The sequence below is a fragment of the Accipiter gentilis genome, chromosome 15, assembly GCF_929443795.1.
Source record: "Accipiter gentilis chromosome 15, bAccGen1.1, whole genome shotgun sequence".
In the NCBI taxonomy this organism is placed as follows: Eukaryota; Metazoa; Chordata; class Aves; order Accipitriformes; family Accipitridae; genus Astur; species Astur gentilis.
In genome coordinates, this window is record NC_064894.1 from 3,697,173 (window position 1) to 3,714,868 (window position 17,696).

A 17,696-nucleotide genomic window follows, 5' to 3' on the forward strand; every position below is an offset into this window, starting at 1 on the left:
GATGTGAGGAACAGACCAGTGCCACTCCTACGTAACCTAAGAGGCTCAGTAAAAATACCACTTGACTCTCACCTGTAAGTTGACTCTATAACCATGGTTTCCATTATTGTGCACAATAAGGTGACATATTTAAGTGTCTGTAACTCTGTAGTCAAACATGATGATGATGATGATAATAATAAAGAATTAAGAATAAAGTATGAAAGCCTTTGTTGAAAAATCTTTGTTTTTTTTCATGTGTGCCTTCAGTGTTGGAGATAGACTGTCTTTTATTTGCTCAGAGTGACACTGCAGGCTGCAACAGCGGCCTTGACTAGAAAAGAGTCCCCCTAAGGGTGACAGGGGATTGAGTGAGAAAACAGTCCATTCTCCAAAGCCACTTGCTTTAAACTGTGGCCCCCCTTTTAAAATTTGCCCCCAAAATGTCAGTGAATTATAATTCCAGTTACAATTGTGTTGAATTTTGTGCTGTGCACACTAAAACCTGGACTGAAATCATCTAGCTGCTGTGACCAAGATACCAAAGATCTCAAAGTGCTGCTACAGACTGGAAGGGGGGCGGGGGGGGGGGGGGGGGGGCAACTAAACAAACCCTTTAATTTATTCCATCCAACATATTAAATTGGGTAAGCCTCATTTTTCTCACTAATACAGAAATTACTTAAAAATATTACTCTCCTCCCTCTTTCCTAGTTTGGACTAAGCCCAACCTTGCTGAAACAATTGCATCGAGTCTAGAAAGCAGCACTATAAATTTAGCATTCGCTATGTTGTGCCTGTGCCTACCACACTACTACTGAGCGACATAACACTTCTTTCGGTGCCTTGGTACTTTTTTTGTAGTACAGATGGCACCGCATGTGCCATGCAGTTCTGACAGCCCTCAGGTGAAACAGTGTGGGAGTGTATTAATACCTTATTCCTAGGTTTTAACAGAGGTACTCACACAGGTTGGATCTACTCTGTATTTCCAAATGATGTGTATAGGTTCACTTTACTGTATTAGACTGTAGTTTAGCACTAAATGTACATACAAAATCGCACCATTCCGACCACAAATGATCTGCATGCCCAGTTTAAACAAATACATTGTTACATTTCTATTTAGTTATGTTTTGTAGGCTTAAACATATCCCGACTCTCACGTCTAGGCTATCAAAATTCCAGGTTTTTGTTATCTCAAATGCAGCTGCATGACACCTATCAAACAAATTATTTCTGAAGTTGGCCTCAGTTCCGTCAGAAAGGCACCCACAAGTGGATCGTGGATATTTGTGTACTTACAAAACGGTATAGCTTATTTTAGAGTTAGTTCCAGTAAATGAAACCTGCGTTGTTCAAGTCTAATTGAGACAAATCTTGAGAAGAAATCTGCAGAGTGCTCTGTGCTGCCATCCCATCCCATCCCTCTGTTCCTCAGCTCCCATAGTTAACCCAGGTATGACTTTTGCAACTTCCATCCTTTCCTCCAGTTTGTAGACAAGAGGCTGAGGAGTCTTCCCTCCCAGATTCCTCTCCAGCATTGCCATGTCTTCACAAAACTGAAAAGTGGAAGTTAATCGCCGGGATGGGATACCTAGGAGGTTGCTAAAGACAACGGTTTACGATACATTGTCTATTTATTAATTTTCATTTCCACTCACCATTAAAGGAGCTACAACTTGCCAATGCCATAGGAAACAGGCGAAAGAGTTCGTTCAGGATGTTTTTTTCTGTCACTTACCCTCAAGTTCTTCATTCAGTACAAAGGGGGCGAAAAAGGTATTTAAATGCAGCAGTGTGTGCACACCTTTGATTTGTTCTGCTCATATCGACCTGTCAATGAACCAAACTTCCCTTGAAGTATTTCAAGCAACATGACGATCATCCACAGATAATACAGAGTGTCACCGAATGTGAGGGAATACGATTATCTCTAAGCCAGTAACGGTTCAGTTTTCATTGCACTGTATTTGCGGGGTGTAGATGATGCACATCTTGCACATTTTCCTTGGTTTGGGTAGATACATTTTGTTTTATTTTGACAACAGGGGCGTAAAGTATTTATGTTTGTAAAAGCTAGCAGGGATGCGGTTTACAGCTTGTACCTATGGAAAATACAGTAAAAAGCTATAACCGTGCTTTTGTTTACTTTGGTCAGAAGCGGTTTGCGACCAGCAATACCTCTGATCAGAATTTGTGCAGCGTGTAATTGTAATCGTAAAAGCTCTGCGTTACTGGAATTCAAACCTTGCAGGGGCTAGGGCGCTGGGGGGTGTGAAGAAAACTCTTTGCTTTAAGGACAGCCGGGTTTGGACGTCGTCCAGGAGTGGAAACTCACGTTTCGGCGGGCTGGGAGCGTTCAATACCCGGTCAGCCCCATTCCACGGGAACTTGGACGAGGCGGAGGGGCTGGACCGGGGAGCCGGACCACCCAGCCTCGGCCAGGCTTTGTTCTCCTCGCCGAACGGCAGCGCTGGGAGCCCGCAGCAGCCGGGCTTGCGAGCCGGTGACTGACAGCGGTATTTATTAAAATGTCATCTCCTAATTTTCACGCCGGATATCTGGCTGTCGCGCCGGCTAGCCCCCATCTCTCAGGCCAGCGGGAAGGGCCAGAGGACAGCCCAACCCGCCCCTGGGGACACACAGCCCGAGTGTGTGTGTGTGGGGGTGTGTGTGTAGAAAATGCAGCTCCAACCCTAGCTAGCTGTACCGAAATTAAAATAAAGAAGCGTAGTGGGGGAGCGGGGGATGCCCGCCTTCCTTGCGGCCAGGCTCTTTCCGCGAACCTCCCCCGTCTTTCGGGCCCCCACCGGCCGCTAAGGGGCTACCTCAGCCGTCCTCTCCTCACAAACTCCGCTCGCAGCCCGGCGGGCAGAGCCCACGGCGGGAACCCCCCCTCCGGGGCCGGGGTGGTGGTGGGGACACACACACGACGGGACAGCGGCCCTCCCGCGCCCGGTTCCCGGGGCAGCCCCGCCGCAGCCAGCCGGGCACAGCCTTCTCTCTTGTGAGGGGACCGGAGACGGCGTGAAATTGCCGCCTCGCTGAGGAAATGGCTGTTGTTGCCAGTCAAAGGCGGGCGGCGGTTGGGAAGGGTTTCTCCTCGGAGCCCCGTATCGGTTCATATCTGCGCCGCGGTGCCGGTCTGACAGCTCTTGGGGCTGCGACAAGTGTGTGTGTGTGTGTGAGGGGAGAACGGGCGAGAGGACGGAGATCAAGCGCGGCCCCCCCCCCCCGCCCCCTTCCCCTCACTCCCCTCCCGCCAATTTCTCTCAGGCCGGGGCGCAGCCGATAGCGAGGCCAGGGGATAAAACCCCAAAACCCAACACCAAACCAAAACCCCTCCCGCCCGCAGAAAACGGCGTTTGCTGGGGACGCGCTGAAAGGTACCCGAACGGCCGCCAAACGGCCCGGCCCGACCTTCCCCCGCCGGAGAGAACGGCGGCGGCCGCCCACTCGCCGAAGGAGCGCGCACACGCGCGCCCTCCCCGCCCCCCCCCCCCCCCCGCCGCGGAGGCCGGGCCGCGCACACGCGTTGCGGGGACGCGCACGGGCGTACGCGCGCCCAGAGCGGCAACGGCGGAGCCGCGCTCCCGCCTCGCTCCGTCCTCCCGCCGTTCGCTCCGCTTCTTCCTCACAGCGGCGGCCGAGGACGGACCCCCCCCCCCCCCCCCGCCACGCACCCACTCACACACACACACAACCCACCCCCCCACGCCGCTGTCCGGCCGTTAGAGCCCGAGGGAGGAGGAGGAGGAGGAGGGAGGAAGGAAGAATAAGTCTATTAGTAATAACAACAACAACAAAAACCCACCAACAAACCGGCGCTAGAGCCTCAGTCCTCCTCCCCTCAGACCGTCGCCTGCCTGGCATCGCCGCTCATCGGGCTGCTGCGCTGAGACTTTGTTTCAAGTAAAAAAAAAAAAAAAAAAAAAAAAAAAAAAAAGCCCAAAAACCTTCGCTTGCTCAGCCACTTCCTTTTTTTTTTTTTTTTTTCCTGCAGTCTCGCTGGTTTGAGGTGGTTTTTGCTTTTTTTTTTTTGTCGGTGTTTTTCTTTTTTTTTTTTTTTTAATTTTCTTTCCCTTCGTGCGGTTGGATTTGGTGGATCCGGAGCCAAAGCTGCTTTTTTTTTTTTTTCTTTTTCCTTCCTTCCTTCCTTCCCCTCGGTGGGGTGCGCGTGTGGCGTGCGGGGGTTTTTCTCGCTGCGTTTTTTTTGGTTTTTTTTTTTTTTTTTTTTTAAATCTTCTGCTGCTTTTTCTTTTTTTCAATCTTGGTTTTGAACCTGAGCCGGGGAAAATGGGAAACGGTGCTTCCGACAGAAGGGGAATCTCTCCATCACTGTTGTTGGGACGTGTGCCTGTGGTGCTAGTGTTTTAGAGAAATAGCCTGACAGCTTTCGGAGTGGAAGGTAAGGGTGCCCGGGGCATTTCCATTTTCCCTTTTCCAGGGATTACGACTGGAGAGCTTTTAGCTTGGGATTCCGGGGAGGAGGCGGCGGAGGAGGGGGACAGGCTGTTGCTGAAGGATAGAGAGAGAGACAGCACATACAAAATGATCTCCGCATTTACTTCAGCGCTGCAGTTTAAAAGTTAGAGAAGTCCTTTTTGCGACAGGTCTGCTTCCCTGAGAGTATTTTCCAGCGAGACCGAGGAAACCTGAGGTTTGTGCACGGTTGGGGTAATTTTTTATTTTTTTTTTCCGGGGAGGGGGGGATGTTAGGTTAATGGGAAGTTAAAATAAGAGAAGTCAGTGGGTCTTCTGTTGGGGGAAAAAAGTGGAGTGATGGCGCCGTCTATGTTCGGCTAAACTACAGTGTCACCTAGAAAATCAGTTTTGGGGAATATCCAAACTAAACGCCCGTTTGCTTTTCAGCAGAAGAGGATTCTCCCCCTTCCCAAACGGGCAACCTTAAGGCTCCGTGGCCGTTCTTTAACTCCCTCCTTCATGGAAAAGAAAGGTCTTTTTAATCGGAGTGCCTTAATCCTTTCAGTGAGCAGATTCACTCTTGTATTTAGTAATGCTGCAAACTCACTGAAATGCTGCCGGCACGCTCAGTTCTGGGGTGTGTGTGTGTGCGGGTGTGTGCGTGTGTAAAGCACGCAGGAAGGGGGAGATTAAGACAATGTTGCGTTTCAGCAGCCTCGCATGAACAAACGCACGACTAAAATGAGGGCTATTTGATTACATTTCTTCATAGAAAACAGCCTAGCACTGCAGACGTCTTTATTTTTCTAGTGCAAATATTACATAGGATGGGGAAAGTCGGAGGCTTTTTTGCTTTTCAAACGGCAAAGCAAATAAGCCCCCCTTTTGCTTTCCAGATTATAAAATTAATCCTTTTTCATGGGTGGAATTCCTAATTTAGACACTTATTGTCACATTGGCTTTCAACGCCTACACCATCCTGAATAACACTGCGCAGAACTGCATTGCCTGCAAAGTGCTTCAGCAAAGGGGAAATTGTTTCCAGAATTCCCCGTAAGTTTCTCTTTTTTAAAACCTTAAATGCTGTACCGACCCTATTTGGAGGAGGGGGACCGTGTTATTCATTGAGATGGATGCTCAGAAAGGAGAAAATCCGACCGTGTGGATAGACCCGGCAGCAGCTCTGCTTTTTTTTTTTTTTTTTTTTTTTTTTTTTTTTAAAACCTCCGCTGTAAAGAGGGTTAGAGTTGGTGCTGCTTTGCCCATTTCAAGATTCAGAGTTTGAATTATAATCTAGGAGATAGAAAAATCTCTTCGAGGGAGCTTAATCTGGTGATTTGCTGTGTGTTACGCAATGGGAGACAGAAGATGCCTTGCTGTTTGGTGAGGAGATGAAAAGCTAGGCAAAGCCACGCATCAAAACTCAGTAACGGTGCCTGTGTGTGCATGCCTGCCTCTGCTTACAGAGCAACAGTCGAAGAGCCTGCAATCTAGAGAGTTTTGAAATTAGCTTGGCATCACTTCTGTCTGCTTGCTTTTGACAGCAGAAGGCGAAAAGCTACTCGTTTGTGAGAGATAAGCAACTTCTCAAAGCTTAATGCTGAAAAGGTTCAATCTGAATTTTTTGGATAACGTTACGGAGGTAAATATATAACTAAGGTTCGCTTTATTAACCCAGGCCACTGTTAAGAGAACAGAGCATGTGGAGGCTGTAACGGTTGACAGGTGCAGTAAAACAGCTTTATTTGGAGATACTAGCAGAGAAAATGTAGTATGTCTTTCACCGTTCGAGCGCACATCTGCAAAACACAGCTAATCAGACAGTACAAGATACTCGTAATAGAAGGGCAAGTGCAGACCAATAGGTGCAGAGATCCTGCTGTAGCACTGGCAGCTGTATAGCGGTATTGGCTGTAGATACTAATACAGTGATCCCTTTTATATATCCTAAGAGGTTGTAGCAGGTATTGAAATTATTACCTTAAAAAGCTGGCGTTTAGTGGTAGTGTCAGACCAGCACTAGTTTCATCTGCCTGCCTTTGTTTCTTTCTCCAACAGTCTCAAGATTTTGTTAATGCATCCGTCTCAGTATTTCCTGCCTGTTTTTTTCCTTTTATAGAGACCTCTGTATACCAGGTGGCCAGGGCGAAGGCATGTGGGCATGTGGGAGATAATGTTCCATCTGTAACAAAAAATAAGCTGTGTGTTTTTGAATTACGGCTGTAATTCTTGACAGTTACTCCTCAGACTTAAGAGAAAAATAATAGATAACAACAGACGCTATTGGCTTTCTTGTTCTATTCCGGTGAAATTCTGCATGCGCGTGTTGTACACGCACGTATACGACTCTAGCAGACTACTTAATTACTTTTCGAAGAATTAAGTAAATAAATCGCCCTTGTCTCGGTCTGTCGGGTAAGGTGTCTAGGTTTTTACCAAAGTTGAGCCGTTCTAGTCCACGCCATGATGACTACATCCTAGACAGGAGAGGACATTCCTATTAATAATCTAATAGATGTTGGGGTTTAATGTGACTGTAGGAAGACGTGGCTGTCGCGATGGCCACGTGATGGCGCTGCGCACACGGCAGCAAACCCGTCCCTTGCCTTATAAAATCAAAATTACCTGCCCTTCTTTCTGAAAGGGGCTCTAACTGCAAGCTTGAAAACAGCTGGCTCGAATATTGGAAGGAGTTTGGTTTTTCAATGCGTGGAGAATTCTACTTGCATTTTTATTTCGTTTCATCTCCTGCAGGCCAAATGACATAGGATGAAGGCTGTTCGTAATTTGCTGATTTATATATTTTCCACCTATCTACTGGTTATGTTTGGATTTAATGCTGCCCAAGACTTCTGGTGTTCCACGTTGGTGAAGGGGGTCATTTATGGATCGTATTCTGTAAGTGAAATGTTTCCTAAGAACTTCACAAACTGCACTTGGACGCTGGAAAATCCAGATCCAACCAAATATAGTATTTACCTGAAATTTTCCAAAAAGGACTTCAGCTGCTCCAACTTTTCCCTCTTGGCTTATCAGTTTGATCATTTTTCCCATGAAAAAATAAAGGATCTTTTAAAAAATAACCACTCTATAATGCAGCTCTGCGATTCCAAGAATGCTTTTGTATTTCTGCAGTACGATAAGAATTTTATTCAGATACGCCGCGTCTATCCTATCGATTTCCCAGGATTACACAAAAAAGAGGAAGACCAAAAATCCTTCTTTGAGTTTTTGGTGTTGAACAAGGTGAGCCCAAGCCAGTTTGGGTGCCATGTGTTATGCACTTGGTTGGAGAGCTGCTTGAAATCCGAGAACGGGAGAACCGAGTCCTGTGGGATCATGTATACAAAATGCACCTGCCCTCAGCATTTGGGAGAATGGGGAATAGACGACCAGTCCCTGGTGTTGCTCAATAACGTGGTGCTGCCCCTCAACGAGCAGACGGAGGGCTGCCTGACCCAGGAGCTGCAAACCACCCAGGTCTGCAACCTCACCAGAGAAGCCAAGCGGCCGCCAAAAGAAGGTAGGTGCTGCTCGGAGCGGGGGCTCTACGCCACGCCGGTGGGTAGGTCCTGCTGCCGGCTCTCCTTGATACTCCCTCCCATTTGACTTGCTCTCCACTCCAGCTCGCCTCCAGACGAGGCAAAAGGGCTGGAGAAGATGCACACTCCCTCGGGGCAGGGAGGGCTGCATTTTCATTTCCTAGATTGGCCTAACCTTCGGCATATAGTTCTGAGCACTGTTGAAACTCCACGAGTAGGGTCCGCCTGTTTTCAGCCCCCACTTACAGTGATGCCCAGAGGTGGCGAGCCAGGAATCGCTCTCCCCCTCGCCACCTCTTTGCTGCAACCACCCGACTACAAAATCTCGGCCCTCTTGATGTGATCCCTTGACTTTGCAAGGAAAACATTTCCAAAGGCATGCGGGCGACCTGACTAAAAGACCAAGAGATTTACCACGGTCAGGATACCTGGTCCCAACTGGGCCAGACCTCACCAACCTAAAAACAAACCAAAAGCAAACGCAGTTCTTTGGAGAGCCGTGACGCCTGGAGACGCGAGGCACCGTGCAGAGTCAGGCCACGCTGCTTTGACCTGCAGGGATCTCTGCGAAGGGGCCAAGGGTTGCTGCTGCTGCGGCTGCTGCGGCTGCTGCATCCCTTCTCCAGGTGGCACGGGCTCCGGGAGACAAAGGTGCTGAATCTCACAGCAATATTAGCGAGGGTGGGGGCTTGACGTGTCCGTTGCAGCTGCTGCTAGAAAAAAGGGGGAGTTGTGGAAAGGTGGGAAGGCGGCGGGGGGGGGAGGGGGGGGGAAGCAGTTAGCATGGCACCCCTCTGCTTCGTGCCTCCTGTTTTGGCCACCTGCCATTTTGGGGAAGACGGTGGGGGGGGGGGGAATGAGGGTGGAAAAGCATAGGCTGAGCCTAGATGAGGGGCTCTGGCAGCAACCCATGGGCGAGGGGGTCCTTCGGGGCAGCCATGTGGGAATGGGGGAAGCCGGGGGGAGGGGGGGGGGGGGGGGAGAGGCTGTGCCCATGCGGCGAGGGATAAATCATCGAGCCCAGGGTATTGCATTTTAATGCAGGAAATGTTCCCTCTCCCCTTGTTTTCTGCCCAGCCACAAAGCTCCCAGTCTGTGGCGAGGCAGTGCCAAGCTCCCAGCCCCCCTAATAGAAGTTGCTTTGTGGAGGAATGTAACATTGACACGTTGTTAGGAGAGGATTTTCTTTAAGGGCAGCCAAGCCCCAGTGCTGTGGGAGAAGAAAAGCTGAATTTGCTCCAGCTGCCGCGGTGCCAGCGGGCAGGGATGGGGACACGGGGGGGGGGGGGGGGGGGTGTGTGTGTGTGTGACACAAACTCAGTGTCCTGCAGGTCAGTACCCAACAGCCCAGCAAACTAAATGAGGAGGAAACTCATCTCCCCTTAAAAAAAAAACAAAAACAAAAAAAAACAAACAAAACAAACCAAAAACCAAAAAAAACCCCAAAAACCCCAACCCCCCAAAAAACTCCCAGAGCAGCCCGAGCAGCGGCAGGGATGGTATTTAACAGCGTTTAGAGCTAATTAGCGCCCTGGGGGGCGGGGGTAGCGCCGGCCGCTGCGCAGGTGCGTAAGGGGCTCACACCGCCCGTGAACAGCCGGTCCCCCCCGTTAATGGGGGAGGGGGACGGACACGGGGAAGGAATGGAGCCCATTAGAAAACAGAAACGCCGAAGTCGCGGAGGAGCTGCAGCTCCGCGTAAGTTCCGCGGGGCCCCGCGGAGCGGGCGGCCCCGGGCGCTCCCGCGGGTGGGAGACAGGCGCATCCTCCCCCCGGCCCTGGTGCCCACCCTAAAGTGCCACCTCGTTAGGGTGGGGGCGAGGGAGAAGGAAGGAGAGCAAGTTTTCCCAGTTGAAACACCTATTTTTGAAATGTGCTTAGTGGAAAGGGTGGAGGAAGCTCAGGGCAAACACTTCTTGGGTTTTTTGTTTGTTTGTTTTTTGTTTCCCTTAAACTTTGAAACACGTTTCCAACATCTTTTGCTTCCAATTTCAGGCGTGTTTTAATTCTTGCCGCTACTGGTGGTTTTTTTTTCCCTGGGTATGAGCTTGAGAAATGGCATTGGGAGAGGGGGTGGAAATTTTGTTTGGTAGGTAGAAGGTTTCCTTCCCTTGGTTTTCACTGTACTTGGTGGGTTTTTTGGTGTTGCTGAGAATTTTAACAGTGATATGATTATTTCAGTGTTTTACTTAATTACTTCAATGCACTTGGAACTTATTCATTAGATTGTTGCTAAAAGTTACAATCAGTTAGCAAATTAAGCCTCAGGGTACTTCTCAGTAGTAGTACCCTCTTTGTCTTCCACTCCGTGTTTAAAGCATTTTTCCCCTTTCCTCAGAAGGCTAAAAATCTGCAGGAGAGGTGTGTTGAGTCTTTGTTTTCTGTAGGTACAGTCGCATTTATCAAGCACATCAGTCAATGTATTTGTATGTATAAAGCTGGTTTGTGGTTCAGTTGGAGGCTTTATTGAGGGATCAAAATGTAGAATATTCCTGCCACAAACATAATGCAATTCATCCCTTGTGTCAGCAAACATTTTGGCAAGAAATGCCAATTTTGTTTTCACAGGCAATCTGGTTCAAGTTATATCGGCACAGGTAGCAAAAATAAGATTGACCAATACCTAAGAGAATAGTTTCTTGCTGTTAAAGTTCATAGTGGCAACTGAAAGTACAGTTTTGTTAGCATGAGTTGAGTTTTAAGGGGAACGGAGTTTGCCTAACACTGTGAGAATGCTCCGGACTTGGTAAGGTTGTGGCTTATGAATTTGCGTATTACTTTGAGCTTTGGTAATGACATTGCCTAGCAATGACTTTCAGAAAGGAACTGCAAAGACCTGACAGCTTTCTCCAGTATTATGTATACCTTCCCATCCTTCAGATTTGCTTTCATCAAGCTTGACTGTATGAAGTGCAAAATCTTTTCCCAAAACTATTTCCAGTCACATTTTAGAACTGTAGTGTAAATAGAGAGCATTTAGATTAAAGCCTACTGTTTCTTTTTTGAACTTCTGAAGTTTTTTTACAATTTTGAATATGATAAATGGCTTAGGAAAATGGATGAAAGTCAGTCTTTTTCCTTTTTAAAAAAGTGTTGCATTTTACAAAAGATGTGACAAGTATACAATGGATGATTATGTTTCTAAAAGTGCTGAAGTGTTGAACAATAAAAGGAACTAGGTCAAAAAGGGAAGCTCTAACTATTATTTTTTTAATAAAATGGTTTGGAAATATGTGGTTTAATCAGCATTTCTTCCGTAGGCAGATCATCTTTGGTGTCACTGATTAAAGCAATATTGAAACTTGCCACGTTTTCACTAAGACCCAGTTTCATTGTATCTCAATCCTTCTCTGTAGCCTTGCATCTGAGGTGCTTAGCCTGGATCAAAGCACTAGCAAATAGATCTCAATGAACACTCTGGCAGGGTCCTGAATTTAAGGGCTTGGGGGAATTTGTCCTCTTGATCTTCAGTGCTGTGACTGAAGTATCTCATGAAGTTTCTGTCAATAAGACAGGGCTCAGTTCCAACTTGGGTGGACCTGGAAAGCCTTTGCATGTAGTCAACCCATACAATTTTATGAATTATGACAATAAGAATGCAAAAAAGTCTTTTCCTATTGTGACTGTTACAAAGCCATAATATTACTGTGGGTTTTTATAACAGTTACTTAGCCAGAAACTGAGAGAGGTTTCCCCTGTGTTTTACTGCCATATCTGACAGGGGCCCTCGTAAAACAATGAAAATAATTCTTTCACCCTCTTACTTTCATCCAACAGAAGAAAAGAAGAGAGGGGATACTCACATTAATTAAATCTTGGCATTTGGAGTTCCAGGCTTAATCTTGTAGATCTTGTTCAGCCAGTCTAAAAAATTTTTAGTAGGCATTTTTTAACATGCTGGAAATGTAGCTTTGGTCTACTTTGTCACAAATTCTAACAGCTTGCTGTGTACCAGCATCTCCGTATTCGGCAACCGAGTTAGTTATTTTTTCCTGATTTCAGATCTGAAAACAGCAGGGATATCTTAACAGAGCATTTACTATAATAGATGTCTCTTTAAAACAATAATTTATGGCACATTGTTGAATAATAGGAAGATGTAGGACGCAGATAGATTTGTGAAGCTTTCCTGGCATGTATACATTTGTTTATATGTCGTTCCATGAAAGCCTGCCTCCTGTTGCACACATTTAAGACGAATTTATAATATTCATCACATACCCAGAGGTCACTAGCTGGCTGAGTAGGCTTGACATCCCTAGTCAGAAAGTCATAGGCAGTAATAACATGTCATAGCACGGCTCCACCAGAGGATTTAAACTGTTAAATCAGTGCAGGATTTGTCTAGGAAGATCAAAAATTACAAAATGGAGTCTAACAACCATACACTTCTACAGGGATATTTAATGTGCAACAACTATTTGAGGCTAAAGGAAAATTTAGACAAATCCAAAATAAATAAGCCTGTTGTCCAGAATATGGAATGAGTACAGTAACATACTTGGAAGACTCTCCACAGTTTTTATATCCTGCTGCCTGTACTGGTTCTTTTATCCATGAGTTCAAGGGGACAAAGGAAGATGAGCACTAATGGAAGAACAGGCTTTTTAATTTTGTGTGAAAGGTATTTTTCATTATGACTTATAAAATATTGTTTGAAAAATTAAAACTGATGTACTAAAATAACCTGTTACCATGCAGGTTATGAGCAGTTACAAGCAGTTTGTTATCACACTGTTATGAGCAGTTGGATCTCGGTGAAAATCTAGAATCTAAAGAAAAAGAATTTCACTTTAAATAATTTTTTTACATGAATATTGTTCCTGCTAAAATGTTTATGGCCAAAATTGTCACAGAAACTTTCACAAAATCAGTTAGAGATATTGTGTTTCTTCTTTATGGCTCTGGTTCCCAGTTGAAGGAAATGTTTCAAAATCTCCTATGGATTCCGGTGTGCTTCATGTAATGCCCTTTTTCACTTCCTTTGCTAAAAGAAAACCATCACCCCAAACATTTATATTCTGAGTATGTATTTGGGTCACTCTGGACCACTCATAACAGGATGCTTTATGAGAGCCATGCAAGTTTGATTTCAGATTCTTCTTTTTGAGGCGATGCACTGCAGAAAAAACCATTAATGATCAGAATCTCTTTTAATCAATAAGCCCTGCCTTTGTTTTCAAGGATTATATGCTATTATCGCTAATGATCGTACTTCAGCTTGTGCTGTATTGATCATTTCCACCTGATTTACTTCAGTAAACTATGAAACTTCTTGTTTTGAGGTAAAGTTGAGAAGTTTGTGTGCCAGAGTAATCAACACTTCACAAATGTGTACTGAATTTGGTGGGATTTGGATCAATCCATAAGTGAATTTTCTGATACCTTCGAAAAGGAAAATACCCAGACAATTTCCTTTAGAGTAGGAAAAGCCCATATAAATGGTTTTGCTTCCAGTTATTTAAATGCTTTATTAGTAAGTATACTTGGTTATGTGTATATGTCTGAGTGGTAGTTTCTCTGGTATCAGTATTTTGTTCAGCACTTCTCATACTAACAAGATGGCATGCCACTTATTTTGTGGGAAGGGTCAGCCTACTGCAGTCAAGTGTTTGCTCTGCCTTCAGCGAGATCACAAGTGTACTGTAGAGGATCTGAATAACAGTTTTTCATGAGCTCATTGCTTGCTTAAAACATTCACAGCTTCGATGAAATAGTATGTTGGAAGCTGTGTTATAACCAAAATGAGGATTTGGGTTCCCCAGACTGCCATTTTTGCTTGACTCAAACCTCTATTTACATGCATTATTGCACAGCAGACGTTGTGGAGACCTGCTTTCAGCTGGGGACAAATGCTGCTAGAGACCTCGACCCTAAAGAGCACAGAACTTAAAGAGGAACCAGAGATAAAGAACGGGGAAGGTATATAAAGCAATTAAGTGTTCAGACTGAAGTCAAAGCATATCCAGATTAGGAAGAGAATTTTGACTCTTTTGGTGCTGCCTCCAGTGAACAAGTACTCGATAGTACCGAGTCCTGTACCATCAGGTATTTCAGACCAGTCATGCCTTCTTTGTCTGCCTTTTCATACCAGTAAGCTGTGCCTTTTGTCTTCAAACACTTCTATTACACTTTCTCTGGGTGGGCAGAGTAGACAATATGTTTTCTGTATTTTACACCTTGTCCTCTGATTTGCTCGTGCTTTTGACAAATGTGGAAGTGTTCACTTGTAGAACAGCCAGGAACAGAAGCTAATAGTGACCCTGTTTACATAGTGGGATTTCGGTCATTAGGTCTCAGTGACATTACATGGAATTATATTATGACATGATGCAGGTACTGCATTTCTTACTGTTATGCAGTGTTTTATACCTCCGTGTTTTTATTTTATACCTTTATATAATACAGTGATTATATGATCTGTTACATTTAATATGTTCTCCTGTGCTCTTTTTAAAGCAATTTATCCTCTTCTGTTCAAATCTAGCCATATTGCTGTTTTGTTTAGTTTTCTATTTGCAAAAGCATGGAAGAATTGGCTTTGTGTGTTGGTATACACAGAGGAATTTTCAGAGGAGACTTTCTTTTTCTCTTCTTAGGGAATTAATTTTATGAAGTTTATTCAATTGTGTTGTATCAAAGGATTCCAACTCAAAGTTGTTGTAGTTCTCAAATTGAAGTTTAGCTGTTCATTTATAAATATGCAGTAATTGTAATAAAACAAAGGTCACTGCAGAATTCCATTGAGCATTATTTGCATTCACTGTTAACAAGAAATGTAAAATGCTCTTTAGGATAGAGAAAGTTGTACATGATATAAAGTACAAATTTACAAATTATGCATCACTGATTTATGCATATTTCAGAGTCTGAGCCCTTTCTGATGCTAGTTAAATCTCCAGAGGAAGACAGTCAAATTTTTCAAAGTCATTCCCAGTTTTGTTAATCTCTTAGAGAAGTTATAAATAAAGTTTTTGTCAAATTACTGACACAATTTTTCTGATGGACTAGCCACCAACAGAATTAATAAAAACAACCTATAATAACTGTATGAGACCAGTGTTGTTACTTTACTCTGCAAAGGCCAAATTATTGTCCTTACTCAAGGCAAATTCCCCATGCTATCAATACAAGTTGGTCTAAATGAAGATTAGATTTGAGCCCACAAAAGAGATGTGAAACAGTGATAGCATGTGTTCCTTCTACCAAAGGCAAATTATTTCATTAATTAAGAGGGGTTTTTTCTCTGTAGCTTTACTTTTAAAACCATCCTTGACATTTGGTAGAGTGAAGCAGATGCACTTAAAAAAAGGCAATTTTGTAACTGCTTGCTGTGTTTCTTTCTTGTTTAGCTGGTTAGCCTATCTCTTTATGTGGTTTACTTCAGTTTATCCTTTTTGTTCTTCTTCATTATCTGAAGGGGAAACAAGGCATATGACATAGTCAAATTAGTAGTTCTTCCATGGTGCCAAAAACGTGCAACTGAAATTCGGAAGCGAGCTATTTTGGGTTCAAATTTTATTTATACCTCCTTGAAATGGCAAAACCACAACAAAAATATAAACTTTGAATACCATCCATTTTTTGGTAGCATGGCAGAAAATTGGTGACAATGGGGAGAACAATGTGTCATCCCCTTTTGGGCAATTTTCACCAATTTGCTTTCTGTTATCCTTCAGGAAGTGTAATACACTTTGGGAGCTGACTTTAGTTCCTGTCATTCTTTGTCACATACCGCTAGCTCATTCATCAGTTCTGCAGAGACAGCGTTTGTTTATAGCATGGTTTATAACTTTCAGCCATAGCTGATAGTCGTGTGCTGTTGAGCAGCTTTGCTGAAGGATGATGGGAGGATGAAGGATCAAAAGAGCAATTCTCTGACTCTTAGCTGTGGAAAACGATGAACAGGACTTGCAACCTTATCACTTCTAATGAGCATTGGAAATACCTTGTCTTAAGTGGGAATTTATTAACCAGTGTTATCAACTGAGGTATGTTATCACAAGTTGCTTGTGAGGATCCAAGACCCCATGGCTGCTGAGATGGCTGTGGCTTCGCTCCTTTCCCTTTGCTGAGCTATGTCAGTACACCAGCCAAGCAGAAAACTATTCACCTTGGTCTTTTTTTTTTTTTTTTTTTTTTTTTTTTTTTTTTTAGTTGGATGATGTTGACATTGAGTGAGTGTGCTATGATGGCCCAGCTAAGCCTCCATCAGTACCAAAAAGTGGCACAAGAAAGAGCTGGAGAGGGAGAGTGGTGCTGCTTCAGCTAGATGTAGGTTTGCTTAGGCAAAAAAAAGTCTATCAAAAAGTGGTCAATACATGTTACCCTTGCCCGCTCTTCTGCATATGTTAGCAGCCAGCTACATCATATTGTGTTTCTAGGCAGCTGTACCAGGTTTGGTTACAGTATTACTGGCTGATCCTTCAAAATAAGGTCCAAGATACATGTTTATCCAGGGCTTCCTGCTGACCATTGAAGAGCGGTGCAGATCGCTGTGAAAATGCGCACAGAGTGCGTGGGGATGAGTCTGTGAAGTCTGTGGAGCTCATTCCTGTGGTGCAGTTAGAAAGGGCTTAAATTACAGATTAGAAAATCGGGGAATTGAATTCATGCTATTTATTGGTTATGAGGAATAATATTGTACATGCTCCGTGCAAGAACGCTTTTTCCCCACGAGGGTTTTGGAAAATCTTAAGTCTGAAGATTTCATGTGGAATATTTCTTTGAATCCCGAATGGTTCACTTTTTTTTATACAGTGCTTGCTTCTCTATCCTCCAAATATATTCTTTGCAGTCCCTTCTGTAGTGTATACATACAAGATTTCAATTGTCTGCAAAGCCGGGCACTTCAGCTTGAACTATAATGAGTTATGTTTTTATCCTTGGAAGTGTTTTGTTTGTTCTGTGGCATTGGCTGATATCTGCAGTGATTGGCACACATACAGATGCTCCGTACTGGTAGGTTTGAAGGTTGATAGATGTACTTCATACTGACAAAGGAGAGGAGGAAAAATGTTCAGCGCTGCAGGTGTAATGTGAGTACAGAGCCTAGGCCAGCTGGTCCCGTCTGCACCAAATGTCTAGGAAGTCACTAATAATATAGAGAGTATCATGAAGGTTCACTCTCCTTGGAAGGGAGGAGGGTGCCAAGGCTGGGATATTAGCCAACCCCAACACCTGAGAAAGTTGTGGGAGTTATGTATAGGGCCACAGGGCTTCAGCCGATGATGCTCTTATTTGGGTTTGTCAATGCAATAGATAGGAGTTTTACCTCTTGAAGCAGAATTATGATCAGAAGGGAAGTTTGATAATTACTGTCCTTGGAAAATGTGATATACTTAAGAATAATTGGAGCTGGGCCTGGAACCGATGTTTTCCTGTCTCATAAATGAATGTTCAAATTCTTGCATATTCATTTTCTTTAGTCCACTGAATTCTTAATTTATCCACAGAAATTGGGGCAGCTTCAAATTTGGGAAAAATCGAGAATATTCCTACTCCTTGACCAGACAGAACCTCCTGAGAAGCAAAGCCCTGGAGTCCAGATTGCTCCAGGTGCTGCAGTTGTTTACAGGGCGTTCAGGTCTGGGTTGGCAGCATATACACGGAAGATTATAAGAGGAGGAAGCCATTAGAAAAGGAGGATGCCATCTCTGGCTGTGGTTTGCGCAAAGCTTGGTCTCGCAGGTGTGATCCAAGACCACCTTTTGAATTCCGCCCTACTGGCAAATAGATGCAAATGAC

The 17,696-nt window shown here is 44.6% G+C and overlaps 1 protein-coding gene across 6 annotated transcripts in view; it reads left to right on the top strand.

Moving 5' to 3' along the window:
* The first annotated feature begins 4,271 nt into the window (after positions 1-4,271).
* Positions 4,272-17,696, top strand: part of ADGRB3 (adhesion G protein-coupled receptor B3) — a 467,107-nt gene continuing 453,682 nt past the window's right edge. For 3 of the 6 annotated variants that reach the window (XM_049818118.1, XM_049818121.1, XM_049818122.1), the window contains exons 1-2: positions 4,272-4,390; positions 7,162-7,930. In XM_049818118.1, the coding sequence (XP_049674075.1) occupies positions 7,177-7,930 (754 nt within the window). In that variant the 5' untranslated portion in view covers positions 4,272-4,390; positions 7,162-7,176. Of the gene's footprint in view, positions 4,391-4,533; positions 4,643-5,413; positions 5,461-7,161; positions 7,931-9,580; positions 9,648-17,696 lie in introns of those variants that run through there. The other 3 variants (XM_049818119.1, XM_049818120.1, XM_049818123.1) reach the window with 3 other exon arrangements.